Source organism: Odontesthes bonariensis, chromosome 4, assembly GCF_027942865.1.
Source record: "Odontesthes bonariensis isolate fOdoBon6 chromosome 4, fOdoBon6.hap1, whole genome shotgun sequence".
NCBI lineage: Eukaryota > Metazoa > Chordata > Actinopteri > Atheriniformes > Atherinopsidae > Odontesthes > Odontesthes bonariensis.
This window is the reverse complement of record NC_134509.1, coordinates 7,234,034-7,256,519: the sequence shown is the minus strand read 5'-3', so window position 1 is coordinate 7,256,519 and position 22,486 is coordinate 7,234,034. Positions and strand designations below refer to the sequence as shown.

Below are 22,486 nucleotides of genomic sequence, written 5' to 3'. Positions count from 1 at the left end.
AAATATATCGATTTTTTTACAGCATCAAAATCAGACTCTGAATTTGAAAAAACAACAGTGTAAAAAAAAAAAAATCAGTGGAAACAAAAATTCAACTTCCAAAAATTCAGTGGAAAAAAATTCAACTTCCAAAAATTCAGTGGAAAAAAGATTCAACTTCCAAAAATTCAGTGGAAAAAAATCAACTTAAAAAAAATTCAGTGGAAAAAATTCTATTTAAAAAAAAAAAATCAGTGGAAAAAAATTCAACTTCCAAAAAATTCAGTGGAAAAAAAAAAAATTCAATTTAAAAAAAATTCAACTTCAAAAAAATTCAGTGGAAAAAAATTCAACTTCCAAAAATTCAGTGGAAAAAAATCAACTTAAAAACAATTCAGTGGAAAAAATTCAATTTAAAAAAAAATCAGTGGAAAAAAATTCAACTTCCAAAAAATTCAGTGGAAAAAAAAAAATTCAATTTAAAAAAAATTCAACTTCAAAAAAATTCAGTGGAAAAAAATTCAACTTCCAAAAATTCAGTGGAAAAAAATCAACTTAAAAACAATTCAGTGGAAAAAATTCAATTTAAAAAAAAATCAGTGGAAAAAAATTCAACTTCCAAAAATTTAGTGGAAAAAAAAAATTCAATTTAAAAAAAATTCAACTTCAAAAAAATTCAGTGGAAAAAAATTCAACTTCCAAAAATTCAGTGGAAAAAAAATTCAGTTTAAAAAAAATTCAGTCGAAAAAAATACAACGTCAAAAAATTCAGTGGAAAAAAAATTCAACTTCCAAAAATTCAGTGGAAAAAAATCAACTTAAAAAAAATTCAGTGGAAAAAATTCAATTTAAAAATCAGTGGAAAAAAATTCAACTTCCAAAAAATTCAGTGGAAAAAAATTCAACTTCCAAAATTTTAGTGGAAAAAAAAATTCAATTTAAAAAAAATTCAACTTAAAAAAAATTCAGTGGAAAAAAATACAACGTCAAAAAATTCAGTGGAAAAAGAACCAGACATCCAGGTAAACATGGAGAAGCAATCGAAAAGTAAAAGCCTCACTATTAAAATGTGACGGTGTAATTGTTTTTGCTTTGAATGTTTTGCTCATTGTGAGAATGCTTTAAGGCATTCTCACAATGAGCCAAACAATGAACAATGAGCCAAACAATGAACCGAGATCAACCTCTCAAATTTTCTGACTAACTCCAATGTTAAGTTTGGAAGTAAACAAAAATCACAAAAATCCTTCAACCAAGACCTCAGCAGCAGTTTTTACTGCTAAAATTGAACTATTTTCAGCCTTTTTTTTTAGCATGGTCAGCTATCCCCATTCAGCTCATAAGCATTCTCACTGCTGTTTCGCAGGAACAGTTCTTTCTAGTTAGAATACATTTTATGGTAGGAACAGGTCAACGTTTACTGGTTCCGTTTTAGTTCATTTATTTTTCCGTCGAGAGCTTTCTACCCCAATTTGGATCAATTTCACAAGCTGTTTCAGCAAAAATATTTGTCTACAAAATCTTTATCTGGAATGATTATTATACAAAAATGTTTTCTCTTAGTAGCCAATATACTAATGGACACATTATCTCTTCTAACGACAGCATGCACCCTCCTCCAGGTGACCCAGTCAGGGCTAATCGGGCCCAAGATTTTTACTTATACTTAGAAATAGAGTATATGTCTCTTTTATGGCTCTCTAACCACTTTGCATTTGGGTTTAGCAAATACATGCTTCCTGAGTGCAGTTTCAGAAATATATGTGAAACAATCTGAGGTGTGGGCTTTTCTTATTTGTGTTGGCGTACCCATGTGGGTCCGTTAGCTTTTCTCTGCTGTGGAACAGGCGGAGGTCGTACTGCTTTGGAGTGAATAAATGTGAACATAATGACGACCATCCACAACCACTGTTGTCATTGCTCTTCATCCACACTTTTCTGTTCGTTAGAGCTGGACAGGTGACAAAGAGGAGGGTTATTAGGCAGAGCCGCCCCAAGCGTCCGTGGGGCCCTAAAAGAAAATTGGATTTGGGGTCCCTCTATTTCTGCCAATAATATTGTTGTTGATCATTTACACACCTGCTATAAACTCATTGGGGCTCTGGCAGTGTTGTTTACATTATCCTGACATGTCTTTACACATTTAAGGGGGTGGCCCAGTTAATAAAATTGAATAATACCAATGCAATAATAATGATACAAGTAATACGAATGAATGATGTCCAGGGTGCCACATATGTTTTTCAATTGCAAAATTCGGCTACAAGAGCGCCCTGGGGTTGATTTACGCAACATTCCAAGTGATAAAGCAACGTATTTACTGTAAAAGTGTCATCGGTTTAAAAAAAAAAACTGCAACAGTAATTTGTATTGCAAGAACAGCAGCAAATAAAATCACTTAGATATATAAAAATAATAACAAATTCAATTGTACATAAACAGACAGAATTAAATAGAATACCAAGCAAATACTTCAACAATGATTTAAATGAACAGAGTTACCTGAAACAAGGTAGCAAAAATGGTTCAAAGTTGAACAATTAGACCTTAGTCTTAAAACTATGTAAATGTATGTAACTATGTGCAAAAGCTTTTGTTAAAATTAGGGCTGGGACTTTAGCGCGTTAATTTCGATTAATTAACTACACACATATTAGCGCGTTAAAAAAAATAACGCATTTTAATCGCACACTATAATTTATTTATTTATTTATTTTTTTTAAATACAGACGGATGGAAGCGTCGACAAGAGCGTGGTTGTGTGCAGATTATGCAACAAGGAATTTGCGTATCACCGCAGCGTATCAAGCCTCAAATATCACCTCAACGCTAAACATGTAGCAGCTAGCGTGGAAGCTAACGGGGGCCCAACGCAGCTTAACATCCAAGATTCTATATACTGTGTTTTCATGCATGCTACATTCAGATTTCAAATAGGGATATGTTCTGTGTTTGTTGAAATATTGTTGAAAATGTTAATTTTCTAAAGGATAAAGTATATGCGATTAAAATGCGATTAATTTCGATTAATTAATTTCAAAGCCTGTAGTTAACTCGATTAAAAATTTTAATCGAGTCACAGCCCTAGTTAAAATAAATAAATAAATAAACTACCTTAATCCACACATTTGACGTTTTTTTTGGTAACTCTGTTCTTCCTCAATACTCCACCCACTCCTTAAAACCTGCGCTTCCTGGAGGCAAAGTCATTTATGACATCACTGTAAGAAATCTGATGGCCAACTTTGTTGTTAATACTTATCACTGCCAGTCCACTCAGTCTTTATTGTGCCATGGAAGATCTCAAGTAGTTCTTTATTAATTTGAGCTTGGAAAAGCTCCGCTCTGCAGATGCAACAGTCACAGGGAGAGTGCAGGCTATCCGTAGAGCTACCCAAAGATTTGGGTTCAACTCACAGATCTCATTTTGAGCAAGCTAAGTGAGCAGTTCAAATGGGGTCATTTGTGCTTTAGGGAGTTCTGGAAGGTTCTCCATCTCTGTAGCCAGTGCACTCCCATCAATATCAGACTGTTCTCCGAAGGTGAGTTTGTCTCTGAGAAGTTTACACTGGTCCTTCCTTGTCTGTGCATCAAGCTGGCCAAAGTTGAAAAGCACTCTTAAAATACTTCTGACCTCCCTGAGGGACTGAAAGCGGTCCTCCAAAGACTGGATGGTACAGTCTACCACAGCATTAAAAAAGGATACTTCCAGCCTCTTCATTGCATCAGATTGTGGCTCATCAGGTATCTCATAGGCAAAGTGCCTTTTTTTCGTGGTTCGCAATCTCTTCTGTTTCAGCACTGCTTCAGCGTTCATTCGTTCGTATGTCTCTTTGGCTGAGAGCTGTGCATCTTTAAAACCAGTTGTCCTGTAACTGATTCAATTTTCTTTGTTTTTCTCAGCTGGGTCAACTGGCGGAGCTGATGATGATCCATAGTGCGAAGGGGACGTTGTAAGTTGCTGAGGAAGTGACCAATTGAAAGACAATGACTAAAAAAGAAGGATCTATAAGGACATTGAATTACAGTTTTGGACATAATTATTAATCTCAGAATGTTCTGCAGTACAATGAGCAATTTTGAATTTTAACAGAGGAAACACAACGCTAACTCAGTTTGTGACTGTTCCAAATCAACCATTGTCACATGAATGATTAGATTAAAAAAAAAAAAAAAGGTGTTAACAGCTTGTAGCTTAGCATCTAATTTTACCATCAAAAATAATATTTACATGGCACTAGAAAAAAAATGAATTATTGGGTAAGTCTGATCAAAACTGGACTTTGTAATTTAAGTAAACAAGTGGAACAAAATTAAGCTTCTCAAAACCTGACTAAGAAATCCAGATGAAGCAGGTGGGGTTTGAATCCCCCCCTGTGTGTATATGCTCAATTAGATTCAAATGGGCTTTGGTGATCTGTAAATGCTGGGATGTTCCATCTTTTGGCATTTTCTTATAGAAAGAGTAAAGCGTGCGTGTGTATAAACGCAGCCGAATTTCCAATAAAACTGCTATCATTATTTCTTTTGATAGACGGCTAAATGTGGCAGAAGTTATAAGTGAGACAATGTGTCTTCTCACACAGTCCACAGCACCATAGCACTGGACATACTTCAGTAAATATGTCAAGGCCTTAATTTCCTCTTAATATTTTACTCCCGCCATGGGCGTCAGTTTGATTTCAGAAGTGCTGGGGACAATTACCATAAACCTGAGTAAGTTTTGAAAAGTGCTGGGTACAAGCTAGGCCCATTACATCCGAATTGAGGTTTCATGATAAATAATAGGCATTGCATTAGATGATGTGTATTGACGTGATATTGTCCCCAGCATACTAAAAGTTAAAAGCCATCGGTCTTGTTTAGGCCGCCGGAAACATCCTGTTCGGTTATTGCACAGCCCTTGACACACCAATTAATCTCAGACAAACCTCGACCAAGCAAGAGCGCATCAGGAGACGTAGCCTGGCTACAAACAGCCCTTGCCCTGACAAAGTTTTCAAACATTGCCAGGCTATGAAACGACGGGCAAGAGTGAACGAGCAGCAACCCCTCTGTGAAATAAGTTTTCATTCATTGTCTATCTCGCCTGATATGCATCATAAACACTGACGAATATTCACCTGCAACACCAGCGACGTCTTTCATTACACTGTAACAGACTGCAGACCGCAAGCGCAGTGTGTGGGAGCGGAGCGGATTCAACATAGTTGCTATTCAGCAATGGGGGCTGATCGCAAGTGCATTCATACAAGGACAGTGAAAGTAGAGTGGATCATATAGTCTTTGGTTAGGAGAATGCCATGATATAAAAATATAGTTTTTAGGAAAGCAGAGTAGTCTGTTACATCTTTCTCTACTTTTTTAAAGTGGTGGGGACAAATCTGCTCGTCAGGCAAAGTGCCGGGGACGTGTCCACCGTCCCCGGCGGAAATGACGCGCCTGACTCCCGCTGCAGCAACAGAAGAGATTCATGAGTTGATTAAGAATTTCGATTGTCATTTTCTTTTGGTTTCACGTTGTTAAATAGTTTCTCTGACTGCAGCTTCAGTAAAGTATCTATCTATCTAAAGCCAGTCTATGCAAATGACTGGTACAAGACATCTTACGTTCATTTCACTCACTCATATATATTTATTTGGCCGGCTTCTGAAGAATCTATCAGCCAGCAAGAGGTGGATCCTGTTGAATGGCCTTCAGTCGGGTTTGGTCTGGGCCCTCTGCACAATAGTTCAACAAGCCCAAAGGGAATTTCCCAGTTTGTGTGATGTAAATATCATTATGTGTACCACTCATGCAGCCTGAATATTTGTAGCTGTGCAGACCAAGCGCTAAGAAAACACATGCACCTGGATCACCTCGATGATCCAGGTGATCCAGGTTAATTCATTTTCTATACCCGCTGAATCCGTCGGTCGGGTCGCGGGGGGGCTGGAGCCTATCCCAGCGGTCATCGGGCGAGAGGCGGGGTTCACCCTGGAGAGGTCGCCAGTCCATCACAGGGCCACACAGAGACAAACGAGACAAACAACCATACATGCGCTCACACTCACTCCTAAGGACAATTTGTAGAGACACCAATTAACCTAACATGCATGTTTTTGGCCCGTGGGGGGAAGCCGGAGTACCCGGAGAGAACCAACTGTAAAACCACTCTCTCTAATTTAAAAGGGACATATTATGGAAAAATCCCTTATTTTCGGTGCTGGAAAAGCATACAATTGGGTGTCTAAAGTCACTGCTAACTCAAAAACTCAGAAGAAACACAACACTGGCATTTTGTTTTGGGGCCCCATTATCTGAAAATATGTTATTAAGTGAGGCATTCAGGTCTTCGGGGAAAAAGTACATCACTTTAAAGGTCATCCATCCTAACTTCAACTTGAGATGATGCTGCATTTACGTTACCTCGAAAGTGGGACTCTTATTATTGATTCTTTTTCTTTTTGCTTTGCTATTAACATCAAATCTCTACATATATTTATATTTAAACAATTCATATTTTTATACATATTTATATTTAACTTAAATGAAGAAATAAATGAGCTAATAATGGGGAGGCCGTGGCGGTTCGATTCCCACTCTCGTCACTCAAAAAGATTGGTGAAACTGACAGCTGGAGGGGTGTCAGTCCACCTCCTTGTCACGGCCGAAGTGCCGTTGAGCAAAGCACCGTACCCCAATGCTCCCCGGGTGCTGTGAATGGCTGCCCACCACTCCAGTGTATGGCATCTGTCTCCATGAGTGTGTCAACAGGTGCAAACCTGGATGGGTTAAAAGTGGAGGACAAATTTTGCGTGTATGCAAGTATGCATGACCAATAAATCTGATCTTAATCTTAATCGTAATAATGCTCTACCAGTACTTTGTTTAAAGTCTTATATCCTGACAAGAAAGTTTGACTTCTCATTAGTGTTCATAAATCTTTTACCAGTCAGAAGTTGGAAATTCCAATACCCCACTTGTAAAGTAATGTATCAGCACGGCACTGATAACTTCAGTTTCAAAAACAAATATTGGTGAAACATTAACCATTTAAGCAACAGTTCTCAATGTTAGCAACTAAAAACTTGAACACTGAGGAATGGAGCAACAGTGAAGTGCATAGTTTATGGAGTTGATATGTTCTGGAAGAATTGCAACACGAGTTCTCAGTGATGTTGTATGTTCTAACAACTTGGTAAGTTCAATGTGACTTGTGATGAGACTGTTCCTAAAAGAGAGATCAGCCTACCAGCTGTCCAAGGTCTAACTGCAGAAAAGGCAAGGGTAGGGGTATTACCAGAATACTATGACCAGTCAAGTATTGTTCTATTAGTTTGGTGTGTGGTCTGAGGTCTCAGGCTTTTTATTACATGTTCTCTCATAGCATAATAAGAATCAAGGGCAATTGAGTCCTACAGATCTCTTGAGATCTGTAGGCGGAGGGGGGTGGAGTGGACTTGAGTGGGCCGCTTGCCCTCAAATGATCTACTTACATAGAGGTGTATATTAATGGATCAAAGATAAAAGATGCTGTTGTACTGTCTATGTTTAATTTTGATCCATAAAAATGCAAAGACATTTAATTTAGACCGCAGGAAACTGCCTGTGAAAAAAATGGCACAATATGTCTCCTTGACTGCCATGTAATGTATCAGCCTGGGTTATTTTTCTGCAAGATTACATTTTATCTTTTGAATGTAAAAGAAAAATAGAATGTTTACATACGTAATCATGCTGTATCTGATCTAATGGCCCACCCAGCTCTTAGCACAGGCCATGCTTATTGCTCACCTTGACTATAGTGTATACCATGCAATAGGCATGGCCTGTGCTTCTAAATATTTATATATAGTCCAGAATGGAGCAGCTTGTCTGGTGTTACCTCACCAAAAAGGGCACATGTCACACGACTACACATTGAACCCCACTGGCCCCCCATGGTTGCCTAAATGAAAGTCAAGTCACAAACTGCTAGCTGCTTGTGCACCCAGCCAGCTAATCGCAGCCACACAGGCTTGTACATCCTCTCGAAAACTGTGTTCCTCATAGGAAAGTCATCTGGCACTGTCATCCCAATGCACAAGGTATTCTCAATCCTGACTGTTCTATTTGTGGTTCCACAGTGCTGGAATAAGCTACCAAATGCTATCAGAGATGTGGTATCTTGCTCTACCTTCAGGAATCTCTTGAAAACGCATCTCTTCCAGGAACACTTCCTCACACTTGTAACACCCTAAAACGCGAAGTCTGCACTTACTTTTAGTGCTTAATGCCAGGGTTGCTTTGGATAACAGCATCTAATAATGACCGAAAGTAGCTAAAAGTAATAGGCTACTGGCTGTAATTAAGAGGTAAAGTTAAAACCCTTCCTCGTGTATTGTTTCCACTATATTTACATCAACTTGTTCTTTATGAATATGCAGGGTTTTATCAATAGCAAAAGGGAATAATTGTGCACATGGGTGTCTCTGGAGGGATGTCATATTACTATTTCTAACAAAGTAGAGGAACCATTTTTTTGTGTATTGAAATGGCAGGTTTTTGGTTTTAAGCTACACATTAATTAATTAACATAAGATATATTATTTAAAAAAAACAATTTATTAAACTTCAAGATCAATGTTAAATACATTAATGCAAGCTGCTTGTAAAAAGTATATTATTATGGTTTTTATGATTACATTGTTTTTCTTATGAATGCAGGTACAACATAAAAAAAACAACAATACAACACATGAGACACATATAACAGACAGTGTGTGGTTCTGTTCCGTGGTATTTATATACTCTATAGCTCTGTTTCTGTCAAACTGCGAGTCACGCCCATAAAGTCAACCCAGCCCAAAACAGAACCGTCCCACACTGCGTCTGGAAAGAAAAATGGCGACGAGTCTGCTGCGGCTCCCCCTGCGACTTTCAACCAGGAATACGGGCATAATGAGCCGTAACCCTGGCTTGAAAACATCTCCCATATCAAGGACGACTCAGAGCAGGTCCGTGGTGTCCACATCGTCCGGAGCAATCCTCCCCAAACCAGATAAAGTGAGTGTTTTCCTTTCTTGGTTATAGAGAGAAACCGGACAAGAAGCATTGGGCGGTGTTTACTCTGATGGACACCAGTGTTGACCAATAGAACGGCAGTATATGCAGTAGCGTTGTCATGACAGCCAATGAACGTGGTGTTTCGCAAACCCAGAGGCACTTACAGGAAGTAATTACCCCTAATTTTGTAAATATGAGTACATTTATTGATTTATAAGTGAAGGCGATGTGAAACTTGGGCATTGAGCAACTTATTTCGGGGTGGAGCAATATTTGAGCTAAAGATCATATTTTGGCATACATTTATTATTGTTTTTTTTTCAGGCAGCATAAATCTAAACGAATCGGGGCCAACGATGGACATACGCTCATGTCACTGCAAAGCAAGTCATTTTTAAAACAATAAAGCGTTCTTAGGATGGTAACATTCCTCAAATGAAAGTCACAGTCACTACCTTATTACTGACACTTCCGTTTAACAGAAACAGAAGGGTAAAAGAGCACTTGGGTCAAAAGTAAGGACCATAGGCTGTTAAGAATATATGTTACTCACTCTTATTGTTGTGAGTGCAACTTTAGGATATTTTCCTGTCTGGTTCAGTGCTGTTGGGAGAAGCATTTTGCACATAATCATAACTCTAGACCTAAACACTTCACAGCAAACTGAGGTGGAGCCACTTGTTTAGCCATAACTTCACATGACGCTTGCTTTTTGCAGACTGCTTTTGGTCTCATCCGCATGACAGCAGTGGTGGTGCCTTTCCTCTACGTGGGAACTCTGATAAGCAAGAACTTTGCCGCTCTCTTGGAGGAGCACGACATCTTTGTCCCCGAAGACGATGACGACGATGATTGAGCCGAGCTCGCAGCATAATAAAAGCTAAAGGTATTGTGTCCTTTAGCCACACCTTAAATACTCAGTGTAAACATCATTGGTTGGCCCTTTCATGCACAATCTTTTTTCTGTGTAAAGGGTGTGTTCAGGCACACTGGCATGTAACATCAGGGGTCCGTTTCACGTAGCAGGTTCAACCAACTCTGAGTCTATTCCTGATCTCTGAGTTGATCTACTCTGAGATAGAAAACTGAGTTTTCGGTTCCAGAAACGCTGATTTGAGTGAGGTTAATCAACTTTGAGTAAGTTCACCTTGAGTTTAGCTCGTGCACCACAACTTTAAAAAGCCAGCATCAATGGAGCCCCGATTCGACGAGTCACCTTGGCAACGGGGAAGAGGAGGGGCTTTTTTCACCAACCTCGAATTGGAAATCTTAATGCGCTCATACGGCGAGTTTCAATACGTTTTTAGAAATAAGTGCAACACCGCTGCAGCAGCAAAAGTGTAAGTTTAAATGTAGTCCTTTGCAATCACAATAATATTACAGGGAAACTGCTTGAATGGTAGCCCATTCATTTATTTCATTTAGGTGCAATCCCGCAGGGGAGAAGCGCACTTGGCAGCAGTTTAAGATGAAATATAAAAACATTGTTCAAACAGGTGAGACCTCGGCATGGAGGTACCTCATTTTCATCATGGTTTACACTGTGAAATAAATATTAAGTGGCTATTTGACTGTGCAGTTATTTTATTCCCAACATAATACTGTTTTCACACACATAAACTATGTCTTCTCATCTATACCATCCATCCATCCTGTATCTATACACCGCTGAATCCGTCAGTCGGGTCGCGGGGGGGCTGGAGCCTATCCCAGCGGTCAATGGGCAAGAGGTGGGGTACACCCTGGACAGGCCACCAGTCCATCACAGGGCCACATAGAGACAAACGATACAAACAACCATGCACACTCACACTCACTCCTAAGGACAATTTAGAGTCATCATCTATATCATGTTCTGTTAAATAATTAAGCCTATTTAAACTAACACAGACTTCTACTGAGCCAACGGAAAGAAGGCAGATGCCTGTAAAACGAGTGGTGCCCAGCACCGCCACCTCTAACGGGAGGGCAGTGGCTGAGGGAGTCCACCCCCAAGACACGAGTGCCTTTATAAAATATAATAGGCCTATATATGTCTTTTTTAAGCCTATTCATACAAATATTTATTTGTCTTTTATGTCTTTTTTTTTCTTTTGTCCCAACACATTCTGATGGTGCCGCTCAAAAAGATAATTGTCTGTAAATGCAAAAATCTATGCGCGGTCTGATAACCATCTCCGACGAATATTTATTTCTCTGCGCAATAATGCTGCACCTTCATCCACGGGATCGTTGTCAAAAGGACATGTTCATGAAAAAAGTCGCCTCCTACTGTGCCTAATGGATTTATAGAAGTAGAAGAACTCGCTCTGCTGACTGAATGAATGAGGAAATCAAATGGCGTGTGTGGCTGAAAGAGGGCGGAGACAGTTAGGTTCAGAGAGTCTGTTACTCCGGTAACTGACCGTGAGGTTAAGTTACCTCTCTTTGTGAAACAGGCTAGAGTTACCCCTCTTTCTCGGGGTTGAGTTACCTCCCTTTGTGAAACGGAAAACTCAGGGTTTCCCTCATTTCAGGGTTAATCAACTCAGAGTTTTCACTAAACCTGCTACGTGAAACGGACCTCAGGTCTTAACGCGTTAAAGGGTGCAGTCTGTAGCAGGTTTGCCGCAACGACAGCTGCTGACGGATGATTTTTTACTAATCCACAGGATCCTTTGCAATATCCACCGCAAGAATACCAGCAGGCTCAAGGAAGTTGAGGAAGATGGGGAAGATGGGGCACTTTGACTTCCTAAAGCATCCTCTACCTCCACCCATCTCCTTCCTCTCCTCGGATATTTATCCTGTTTTTCAGAATCTCATATCATGTGAGGCTATCAGAACTACGACTGATGCCTTCACTCTTGTTTGCATGTTTGTGTCAGATCAATAAACAGAATCTATTACACATGGAAAACACTTGTTTGTTTTTTGTTTTTTTATTTCAACAGTCTTGACATTATGTTATTGGGATGTAATTATATTTAGTAAATGCTTGTATTGGCTGGCTGGCTTTGTTCCTCTCAGTAGATTTTAAGCGTTGAACTCATCAGGTTTGTCTTGCTCCTTCCTGAAGTGCAGCGTTGGTCAGTCTCAAGTGTTCGTTGAGGGAGCCCAACTCCAGCTGGCTCCGACCCCTTGTGTCACTCAGCTCTACGTAGGCCTCCTTATAACGCTCGTAAGCTTCTTCTTTCTCCTGAAGCAAAGGTAAACATAGGAAATCAAGGACAAGCAGAGACGTCTGTTTAAATGTTTAAAGTTGTTTTTATCGTTTGCGTGATGCACAAAGTCGACTCATACGACATACGTACCTTGGTAAGAGATTGCACTTTGTCATGTAGACAGCTGATTTCTTTTTTAAGATACTGAACCTCATTTTCCTTTGCCCTTAACAGCGTCTGAAAGACACAAGTTTTCATCTCTTGTTTCAAAAAGACCGCGACCAACTTTTCATTCTTCAAGATCAGTTCATTCGCCCGTCATAGAATTCCTTTTACTCGTTGCATGTTTGCAAGTGTAGAAATTGAATTATTTTGGACCATTACGAAATACGGAGAATGAAATATTAGGAAAAACTAGAAGGGCAATCATTGCATCTCATGCCATAGCCACTTTTAAAGTACCAGTAAAAAGAATTTAGATGGATTCTTCACCCATGCTCCTCCTCATCACCAGGTTTAGTCAAAGTTGATCACTTTTGTGTCACCTTGCCGACAGATACAGAAACATCAGAGGAAAGAATACAAATGGAAAAAAAAAAAGAAACTCAAACGAAATACTTTAGAAGCCAAGTTAACTTTTGCAAATGGGTTTGTTGGACCAACAGTCGTAAAACCAAGAATGTCAAACTTAGAAGCTGCAAATGTCGTGTCAGAATAACAACAAAACAAGTGCCAGTTAACTTTCTTTTGGTCACCTTGTCTCAATTAACTGAAAAAATTGTTTCAGCTTACTTTTACTGGAAAGTCAAAGACTTCAGAATATAAATGCCCCCATAGATGTATGGAAGAGGAGAAACGTGGTGTAATTCACCCAGTAGGTGGCAGCATAATGCTTCAACATGAAGCCTCTGGCCATGAACGCTTCACGCAAACAAGGCCATAACAGAAAAACAGGAAGCAGGTGAATATGAGGCCTCAGGGAGACATTATTGGGAGCACAAGACAAAAAGGTTAAACTGCTTTGTACCATTTGTTTTACATAAGAGTCCCCGAGCTTAGAGTTGATATTGCAAGTGGTGTGATGCGGTGAGAGGTTGGAACGTCTTTGTACTTTGGACCTTGCACCTGCTTTTGTTTTGTTTTTTTCAGTACCTCTAAATCTGAAGTAGTGCACTCAGTGGTCCCTAGGGATAGCACATCTGACCTCTGGCCTGTGATGAAATAACGCATTCGACTTATCTCTTCAGCCAGTTTCTTCTTAAGCTCCTAAAAAAAAGGAAGAAGATTTTTAGCTCTCATTATGTTACAAAGAAACATTTTGACCTTAGATGTAAATGTACTTCAAGATGTGACCTTGCAGTTTAATATTAAAACAGAATCTATGGAGACGTGTTCAGAAACCTGGTTCTCTCTTTGGAGCTGCTCCAGCTCTCGCTGCTTGCGGTCCAGCTCGGTCTCTCGGCTCTTGCCGCTCCTCTCGGTGCGGCTCAGCTCCAGACACTTCTGAGTGTAGCGTTCTGACAGCACGTCTAACTCGCTGTGCAAGGAATCCGCCTGAGGCCTGGCACAAACAAACACACTCACAAGTTCTGGAGTGAACTGCAATCATGCATGTGGTCATTGTAGAGTGGAGAACATATCGAGCCTGCAGCAAGAGCCTGTGAGGAAATGCCTGTTTTCAGCATGATAACAGAGGGCCTGTAATAAACTTACGTGTGGCCTCCGTATGAAGAATCCATGCATGCTGCTCCCTCACGCAAACCCCTGGCCTTCTCCATCTCTCTCTCCAGCTCCTCCCTGTGAGATGCTTTGAGTGCCTCCATAGCTTCAGTGAACATATAGTTTATTAGTTAACACTATTCCAAAAGGTTTGATAGTGCAACCCCAATTCCGAAAAATACGAGACGTGTAAAATGTAAATAAAGACAGAATGCAATAATCTCATAAACCAATATCCTATTCTCAATAGAACATATCACAAAATTCAAATGTTGAGAGTGAGACCTTTTACTATTTCATTAAAGATATTAGCTCATGTTGCATTTGATGACGTGAACACATTTCTAGATTTGGCCCCAAATCCTGAAAATCAATCTTTGATGCTCGTGATCTTCGTTCTCTCAGGCACGATTCTGTCATGGAAATCACTGCATGGTTCTCAGAAGCACTCACAGAAATCATTATCTGTGAACACAGTACACCATGCCATCCACAAATGCAGGTTAAAGCTCTGCATGTGTGATATGCTGCTATCTTCTCTGGGCTAAAGGTAATTGAAGTTAACCGAGACGAAGGGGAAAACTGTTCTGCGGTCACCCAAATTGAAATTTCTTTTGGAAATCATCGCATCCTCCAGACTGAAGAGAAGAGCGATCATCCGGCTTGATCATCAAAATCTTGCGTCTCCTTGGAACTGCTGACTTGCAGAACCAGAAAGGCACCATCAGAGCTGAGAGATATGCACAGGTTTTGGAGCATCCAGACAGCGTGTTTTTCAGGGAAGGTCTTGCCTGTTTCAGCAAGACAGACCTAAACCGCGTACTGCATCGATTACAACAGCATGGCTTCAAAGTAGAAGAGACCCAGTGTGTACTGACCGGACTGAACACATTTGGTGCTTCATGAAAAGCAAAACGACCCAGGACTGTTGAGCAGTTAGGATCCTATATCAGCCAAAAATTAGACCACTCAAATCCAAGATGAGCCAATATTTTTCTGGATAGTAAAATGTCTCACTTTCAACACTTGATACGTTTTCCATGCTCTGTTAAAAAATGTTTTATGGGATTTGCAGATTGTTGTAAGTTACGTTTTGCACAGACTCACAACCTTTTGGGGGTTGTGCTTCTCTGCTTACCTTTAGCTGCTGATTGGCTCTCATCCTGCAGCATCCGGTCTCTCTCCTCCACCAGCTCCTTTATCTCCCTGGCATGTTTGTCCCGCAGCTCCTGCAGTGCTCTCCTATGGGCTATTTCCATGGCTTCGAGCCTGGCTCTACAGGGTGCCTCTGGGCCACATGGGCTGTCCACCTCTATTCCCATAGCTGCACGCTCCTTCTTGATGCTCTCTACTTGCTTTCTAAGAGAGACGGCCTGGACGATAGTTTTGCACAGACAATATGAGCAGGAAATGTTGGGAAGACATTCACATATTGCAGGGAAGGCAAATCATTGTAAGCTTTTTAAACTTTTTTTTTAAATGGGATGAAGATGAGAGGTAAGGTGCCCCTTCTCATCTAGCCTTCAAATGACCCCCGACATCCTGGTTAAACTATTTGATGACCACTACTCTTTGATCCCCAAAAGAAAAGGACCACCTTGCTTCTACAAAATGGAATGACAGGGCCAAGGGGCAGAGCCAACAGGGGAAACTGGGATTAACTTACCTCCTTTTGAAGAGCGTCAGCTGTAGTAGTTTGGAAGATTTGGGCACCGTTTATTGAGTCAAGAGACTCCTTTGAATCAGAGACACGAGTTTGTAAACCAGCGACAGACTGTTCAGCATCTCCAGGACTTGAGTTATAAGTTTGGACACTAGCTAGAGACTCTGACGCCTGTGGGGTGCCTGACTGATAACCCTGGGCTCCAATGAGAGACTGAGCACTCAAGTCCCTAAAAGATAAAGTCTCAAATTCTGTCCACTTCCTGTTGACCTCTGAGTCCAGAGCTTCAATAACAGGGACAGGTACACTCCCCTTTTTCAGCTCCATGGAGTCCCATCTGCTGCCCATCTCACTGAGAGGGACCCCCTCCTCAAACCACTTGTTCCTCTCCTCCAGTCGCTTTGCTTGCTCACGGTCCCAGCCCTCCTCTTCTTCTCTCTGACTGACCGGAGGCAGGTCTGCACCCAGGTCTCCGTCTACCCTTTGGTGGCGGTGGCCTTCCTGGTTGGAGTTTGCAACTGTGGTGGTGTAGCTGGAAGTGGCAGGTTCATAGCCGGAGCCCCTGCAGGTGAAATGAGCAGGCGGTTGGCATGGTGACGGTCTCCGGGAGAGGAGGTTCTCTTTCTCGCTGCTGTATTCCGATTGGCTGAAGTGAGAATGGGGAATATATAGAGGAGGGTAGGGTTACACATCCGAAGAAAGACAAGAAAGGCGGTTCGCTGAAGGCAGACCACCAAATCAGAGAAGTGTTCAGGTCTGTTGAGCACTTGCTTGTGGTATTAGAAAGATGATTTTCGTAAACATTGTAAACTACAAGCTATGAGTTGTGTCTCCCATGACATATTTCCCCATTAAGATGTAACACCAGTCAATACATTTGAATTCTTTGTTTGATGAAGTGGAGCGATACATTCCCTCTCTACACCATACACCCGGTGCTAATTTTCAAATCATTTTCAAAAGTTCAGTCACAGCCCAGGCCGCCCTTGACATTGCTTGATTTCCTTGTATTCATCAGCCCGTCTTTTTAATCACTCGTAACGTTTTCCTCTCAACCTTAAATCGGGCCATCTCTTACCATTAAAATGAGCAATAGTGACATTCAATACACAAAACATAAGGCTGTACCGTCAGAGTGTCCATCACATGCATTATAATTTTGTTTTTCATTCAATTTTAACAGATTTGCAGTTTAAATACTAACCGACTGACTTCAATATGAATATGAATCCAATATGTCCCAACCAACCAATCTCGCAATTGCAATGGTCATACTTTTTTAACAACAATAATGACATGATAATAGTAAACAGTATTCCAGCAGTATTAAGTGCTTAAGTGATATATTACAAGTAGGGATGCACAAATACATCGGCCTAATATTCAGCTTGTTCACTGCAATTTACATATCGGTAATGAGGATAACATCAACTGAAGGCTGAGGCAAATATCTATCTGGTGAATTCTAGTTTTGTTGTCTTTAACTGCTCTTAAACTGACAACATTTATTTATATAAAATTTTGTTTTTGCGCCAAAAAAAAAAAAAAAATTTAATAAATTAATTTGAAATAGTTTTATTTATTTATTTATTACAAATAATTTTTTATCTTAAAGTTATATTAAAGTTTTTTTTAAAAAATACATTTCTAACCACTTCAAACACAGTATCACAGATATTCACAGATAGTGTGATGAATTACTTTAAAACTGTTCAGTGAATCTTTATAATGCAGATTTCATCAGCTCCCTGGCATTTACACTACTTCAAATCAGAGGTAATACTCAATGCTTAGATTTGATCTCATGGAGTACTTAAGGTACTTTTTGAGGATAATACTTGCATGCTTTTATTTAGGTAACATTTCACATTTAAGAACTGCATGTGAGTATATCTACTGTATATCTTGTGGTAAAGCTTAAGTAAAGGATTCAAATATTTCTATCCATTACTGTCTCTAAGTATAAAGTCAAACTCACTGTTTGTTGCTCTGGATTGCCTGCTTGAGTAACTTTACCCAGTTCCGCCGAATTCTGGATGTTATTGCAGACAAAGTAAGCACTGCTGTTTCTGTCTGGAAGATATCAAGAGACGCACGATGAAGTTAAACAGGAACTAGCTATAACAAGTACGGTCTGTCTATGAGCACAAGAAGAAGATGGTTTGACTCACTGCCGATCTGTCTGGTGGTATTCAGCAAAACATGAGCAAAACGGGTGCTATAAATGCATACTTGTATTTGAAGGCCATAGTTCTTCTCGATGTCGCAGTCTGACACACGCACACAGGATGTCAAATCAATCTGTCCGTCCAAATCATCTGACTGCAGCGAGGCGAGAAGAACTCAAGTTTAGTCCAAAAAGGCTGCAACTCAAACAAATGTTCCTCAAATGCAAGCTTGTAGAAAACTGATGAAATCTCATGGTGGTAGCAAAAAAAAAGTAATTAAAAAACCTAAGTATTTACTGCATATGACAGTGAAAAGCTTTTTGAGTCTTTGACACATCGGGTCATACCTCCTCGGCCTCTGAGTCTCTGTAGTACCTCAGCGAGGTGTCACCGAGAACAAACCAGTGCTTCTTCCACTGAGAAAAATACAGCAAACATTGTAGTGACGTAGTAACCGAATCATCCAATCCATTAGGTGGCAAATTCATATGTAAAATCTCTTGTACTTGAAGGGATGAGTCATGTTCCAGGTGAGAAATTTGACATGTATAAAAAATATTTAGCAGTCTGTGTTACATTACATTACATTACATTACATTACATTACACTTAGCTGACGCTTTTTATCCAAAGCGACTTACATCTATTTAGATACAGGGTATTGGTTACAGGCCCTGGAGCAATGTGGGGTTAGGTGCCTTGCTCAAGGGCACTTCAGCCATGAATGGAGGTGTAGGGAGAGGTAATCTCTCTGTGTGTCTGTTGGCTTGCAGAGGCCTAAATATTAATTGAAATCTACCATCTATGTTTTCATATTGAGAGTGATGACACTACGCTGACCTGCATGGGGATTAAACTCTACCACTAAGCCTTCAACACATGATGAAATAAGAAAAAATATTTACATGCGTTCATACACGAATTTCATACATAGGTTTTTTTTTTTACATTATAATAAAATACGTGTTTTTGTTCGAGGAGTGAACGTCACGTGGATCGTCTGATCACAACCATTTCAGATGACATAAATGTCCTGTGAAATGTCATTCTTTAAAGCTTACCCAAAAGGCTTGGGTGGGCAGGGAAATATTAACAGGTTTTCTCTGTTTTACTGATGAGAACCTTTCTTAAATGAAACAAAAAAATGAAATCTGCAATTTGCTAATTTGTTTATTAGCTTTGTTTAACAGATACAAGTAAATTAAATTACTTTTAGTGCCTTCAATGACCAACTTGATTATATTTGGAAAATTTGTACAAATGTAGACTTTGATGTTGACAATGCATTAAAAAAAAAGTTGGGAGTGAGGCAAAGAAAGACAGAAAAGCTTATAGAATGTAAAAGTAAGAGTCTAAAATCTGCAAATTAACTGGTGACAGAGGGGGGTGTCAGGATGAGGGGAATTTACCAAAAGCTTTGGTTTTTCCAAGCAAAGATGGGTCTGCCTCTCCACTTTATGCCAAATTCCATCTGAGAATCATCAATCAGTTAAAATCATGGCGTTTATATTAATTATGTCTATTGACACCTACAGTGAACAATATTGTTTGAGATTCAAGGAGTGTTGGGAAATCTGGTAAACACTGTTGGATCTGACCTTTGAGTTTCCAGGCGACACTGCTTGAGAAACCATCATGTAACCATGTTCAGTGTAGCCATATGAGCCCAGAAATACTTTGGAAAAGCCTTGTCACGTAACACAGTGCTGCATCCAGAAATAATACTGTCTTACTCAGGAAGGAAGACATATATCAGTTCTCTGGGCATGAGCTCCTCTTAGGAATGACATGGATGACTTGCAATTGCATGAAGGGAGTGCTGATGCAGAGGTCTATCTTGGAATGTTGGTGAGAAATAGGCCAGGGTGAGGGGTTATGAAGGGGAGAATCAGACAAAAACATCCACAGACTGCTGACAGTGGAAATCTTGTATTCAGAAAGAAAGGACACATATTCATCAGATTCAAAGTCATTTGACATTTGGTTATCTCACCATCCAAATGATCAAATCGTGTAGTTAACGGGAGAGGTGATGGAATACAACAGTAAAAATACCTCTAACCCAGCTTTTTGAATTGGTTAACGGTATGAAATTCTACATACAACAAAGTTACAATGAGCTTGGTCAGTGAAGACACTGAAAATCACTTCCTTCATATTTGTGTCTGTTTCATAAATGTTCAAACTAATGATCAAATTACAATTTTTGAAAACCTTCCGACTATTCCGGAAATGGGATTTGAAAAATATATTCTGATTTCAGGGTATATCTAGCCAAAAAAAATCCAGACGTTTATCAGAGCTTCAGCGTGTTTACACGGCATCTCGTGCCCTTTGGGTTTGGTCTGTCTGTGACAGTCTGAAACTGTGGTTACAACAGGAATTAGCAATAAAAAATGACAGTAACCTCTTTTTTTAAAATATCTTAGAAAAGATACTCGGCGACAGCCATTTACCTTGCCTCGTTCATCCAGTCTGGACATCCACCCCTTCCAAGTGACACCATCTGCATTTAAAGTAATAAAGCCAAGCAGTTTGAAAGCGCTTTGCTGTGGTTTGTGTCTCACATTTGATTGTGAAACTAAAGGAAGCGGAAACTGTCAGCAGCAGACAAACGCGGCTTCTTTTTTTTCAAGATAACAACATCTTTCAGAAGCATGCATGGAAAGATGGACAAATGTCATTTTTGAAAGGTGGGAAACATCTTGCAGAGTGGGAACATATAACAGGAAGAAGTGTAGTTCCTGCGAAACCGTGAACAAGGCTGGAGGAGAAAGAGGAACCGTTGAAACATTATCAGAATCACTTGAAAGCATGTTAGGGCAACATAAAATACTCACCAGACATGACGTTGGTATTAGTAATGTGGGATGGAGAAACAAAAAGAAACATTGAGAGAAACGACTGTGCATGACTTGAAGTCGAAAGAGGAAGTCACAAAAGTGTGATCACACATAACGTTTATTATTATCGACAGAAAGGCTGAAAGGTTTTTGACCCACTTAAAAGTGTTTTCGTGGTCTTCCACCAGTTTATATTGTACAGCAAGTCAGCTGTTTCCTGCAAGATACCTCTATAAAGCTATCCATGATGCTATTAATAAAGATAATAAATCATGTGCACATGCTGTCCTGAAACATAGAGAGCTAAGTAATGGAGCTTCAGTGAGAGAATAGTCCAGGGAAAAGAGATGCAACAAGCTGCACCAGAGTGAATGCACGTAAGACCCATTTTCTTTCAAACACTCGTGCTTCACACAGGTGCAGGAAGTAATGAGGGTGTGCTCACCTGTGTCTGCAGGTTCTCAGCAGGAGCTCGCCCCATCTCCCTTAAAGATCTGTGTTTCCCACTTTGTTCATCCGAGGTCTTAAGTAGAATAAGCAGGATCTCTGTCATCTGTTTCAGCTTTTATAGTTACTACAACTGCAGTTATTGCATCTTACCAGGGTGTGAAGAGAAGCTGTGGACTGTCTTCGAGATAATCGTCCATTCTCAGAGTCCCGACATTTCTCACGTCTGTCTCTCCCCCTCTCTCTGCCCCTCCCCCTCTCCTCTGACTCGAGTCTTGAGCTGAGCAGTCTTGAGTCTGTTTCATCTTGATACCTTCAGAGACAGTCATGTTCAAATGACACTCAAACGCACAGTAGGTAAAGTTTTAGTAGTTTTTTGTTTTTTTTCTTGCTGAATTTTCATTCACCTCTGCAGAAACCTAAGGAGCTTGTTTCTTTTTGCACAGAAAATTACTCATGGTCATAACAACCAACCCAGTTGTTAGATGGATGCATCTATCAACTGGGTTGGCAGTAAAGAAACTCCACCATCTTATCCCACCAACCTGTATGTCCTGGGTCTGTGGTCCCTGCATGGACTGGGACTCTGGTTTCGCCATCTCAGTCCTTGAAACTCTTCTTCTGACTCCACCTGGATCTTCGGTATATCAGCCAGCATGATGTAATCCTCCATGGTCATCGCCACCTTGGATACATTTTTAAAAATGTATTAAAATTTTACATGATTTTTCACATGGAGAGTTGCCTCTAATCCAAACTATATATATAGTAAGAATAAAAGTGGCAGCTCTGCAAGTCCAGAGTGGGATTTGAAAGCTTAAAAGTTTCTCACAAAACAAGGAAATCCTTGTCTTGTAACGGTCTTCTGACTGGACTTCCCCCAAAAGAGTCTCAAACAGCTGCAGCTCATTCAGAACGCTGCAGCCCGAGTTTTAACCAGAACTAAGAGATCAGATCACATCACCCCAGTTCTCAAGTCTTTACATTACATTACTAGCATGTCATTCATGTATTCTGGACCTAAACCATTCCGTGATTTGTAGACGAGCAGCAGAACTTTAAAATCTATTCTGTATCTGACCGGGAGCCGATTAATTTAGATTTTTTGTCGTAAAGTGGGTGTTACTGACGTCATCGTCGTGCTACTACCACAGACAGCCCACAGACCTGCTGCCTATTTATTCATTCGGCTAAAATTCAAAATTACAGTAACCCGGATTTTTTTAAGTAAGCGACGCACCTCCACGTTATCAGTGCTAGTGTACAGTAATTAATAAATTATAAACAGCGTAGTTTGTGCCTGTATAACGTTGCCCATAGGAAACCGTTTCATGGCCGAATATCTCAAGAGAGCAGCCAGACGCCTCTCGAATATCTTCGGAACAGCTCCAAATTACCAACAACAAGCAGGGGTGAGTAGAACATCATGTTATAATGTGAAATCAAGGGCCCAATGTCAAAAAAACGGTCTTGTCCTTTAAGGAGATCCTCAAAGTGA

General features: G+C 40.1%; 2 protein-coding genes across 3 annotated transcripts; one reads left to right on the top strand and one right to left on the bottom strand.

The window, feature by feature from the left end:
- The first annotated feature begins 8,822 nt into the window (after positions 1-8,822).
- Positions 8,823-11,905, top strand: smdt1b (single-pass membrane protein with aspartate-rich tail 1b). The gene is made up of 3 exons (XM_075464363.1): positions 8,823-9,006; positions 9,725-9,892; positions 11,658-11,905. The coding sequence occupies exons 1-2, from the start codon at positions 8,845-8,847 to the stop codon at positions 9,860-9,862; spliced, it is 300 nt and encodes a 99-aa protein (XP_075320478.1). The 5' UTR covers positions 8,823-8,844; the 3' UTR covers positions 9,863-9,892; positions 11,658-11,905.
- A 34-nt stretch (positions 11,906-11,939) lies between these two features.
- Positions 11,940-21,208, bottom strand: LOC142378337 (TRIO and F-actin-binding protein-like). Of its 2 annotated transcripts, XM_075462705.1 has the most exons (13): positions 21,142-21,208; positions 20,987-21,064; positions 20,155-20,204; positions 18,047-18,115; positions 17,764-17,853; positions 17,510-17,604; positions 15,535-16,177; positions 15,007-15,241; positions 13,863-13,974; positions 13,551-13,710; positions 13,302-13,415; positions 12,300-12,386; positions 11,940-12,184 (listed from the first exon to the last, which is right to left on the bottom strand). In XM_075462705.1, exons 3-13 carry the CDS (start codon positions 20,179-20,181, stop codon positions 12,038-12,040), a joined length of 1,779 nt encoding a protein of 592 aa, XP_075318820.1. In that variant the 5' UTR covers positions 20,182-20,204; positions 20,987-21,064; positions 21,142-21,208; the 3' UTR covers positions 11,940-12,037. The 2 variants fall into 2 exon arrangements, with proteins under 2 accessions (XP_075318820.1, XP_075318819.1); XM_075462704.1 differs by lacking the exons at positions 20,987-21,064; positions 21,142-21,208 and having other exon boundaries at positions 20,155-20,284.
- Positions 21,209-22,486: the final 1,278 nt, after the last annotated feature.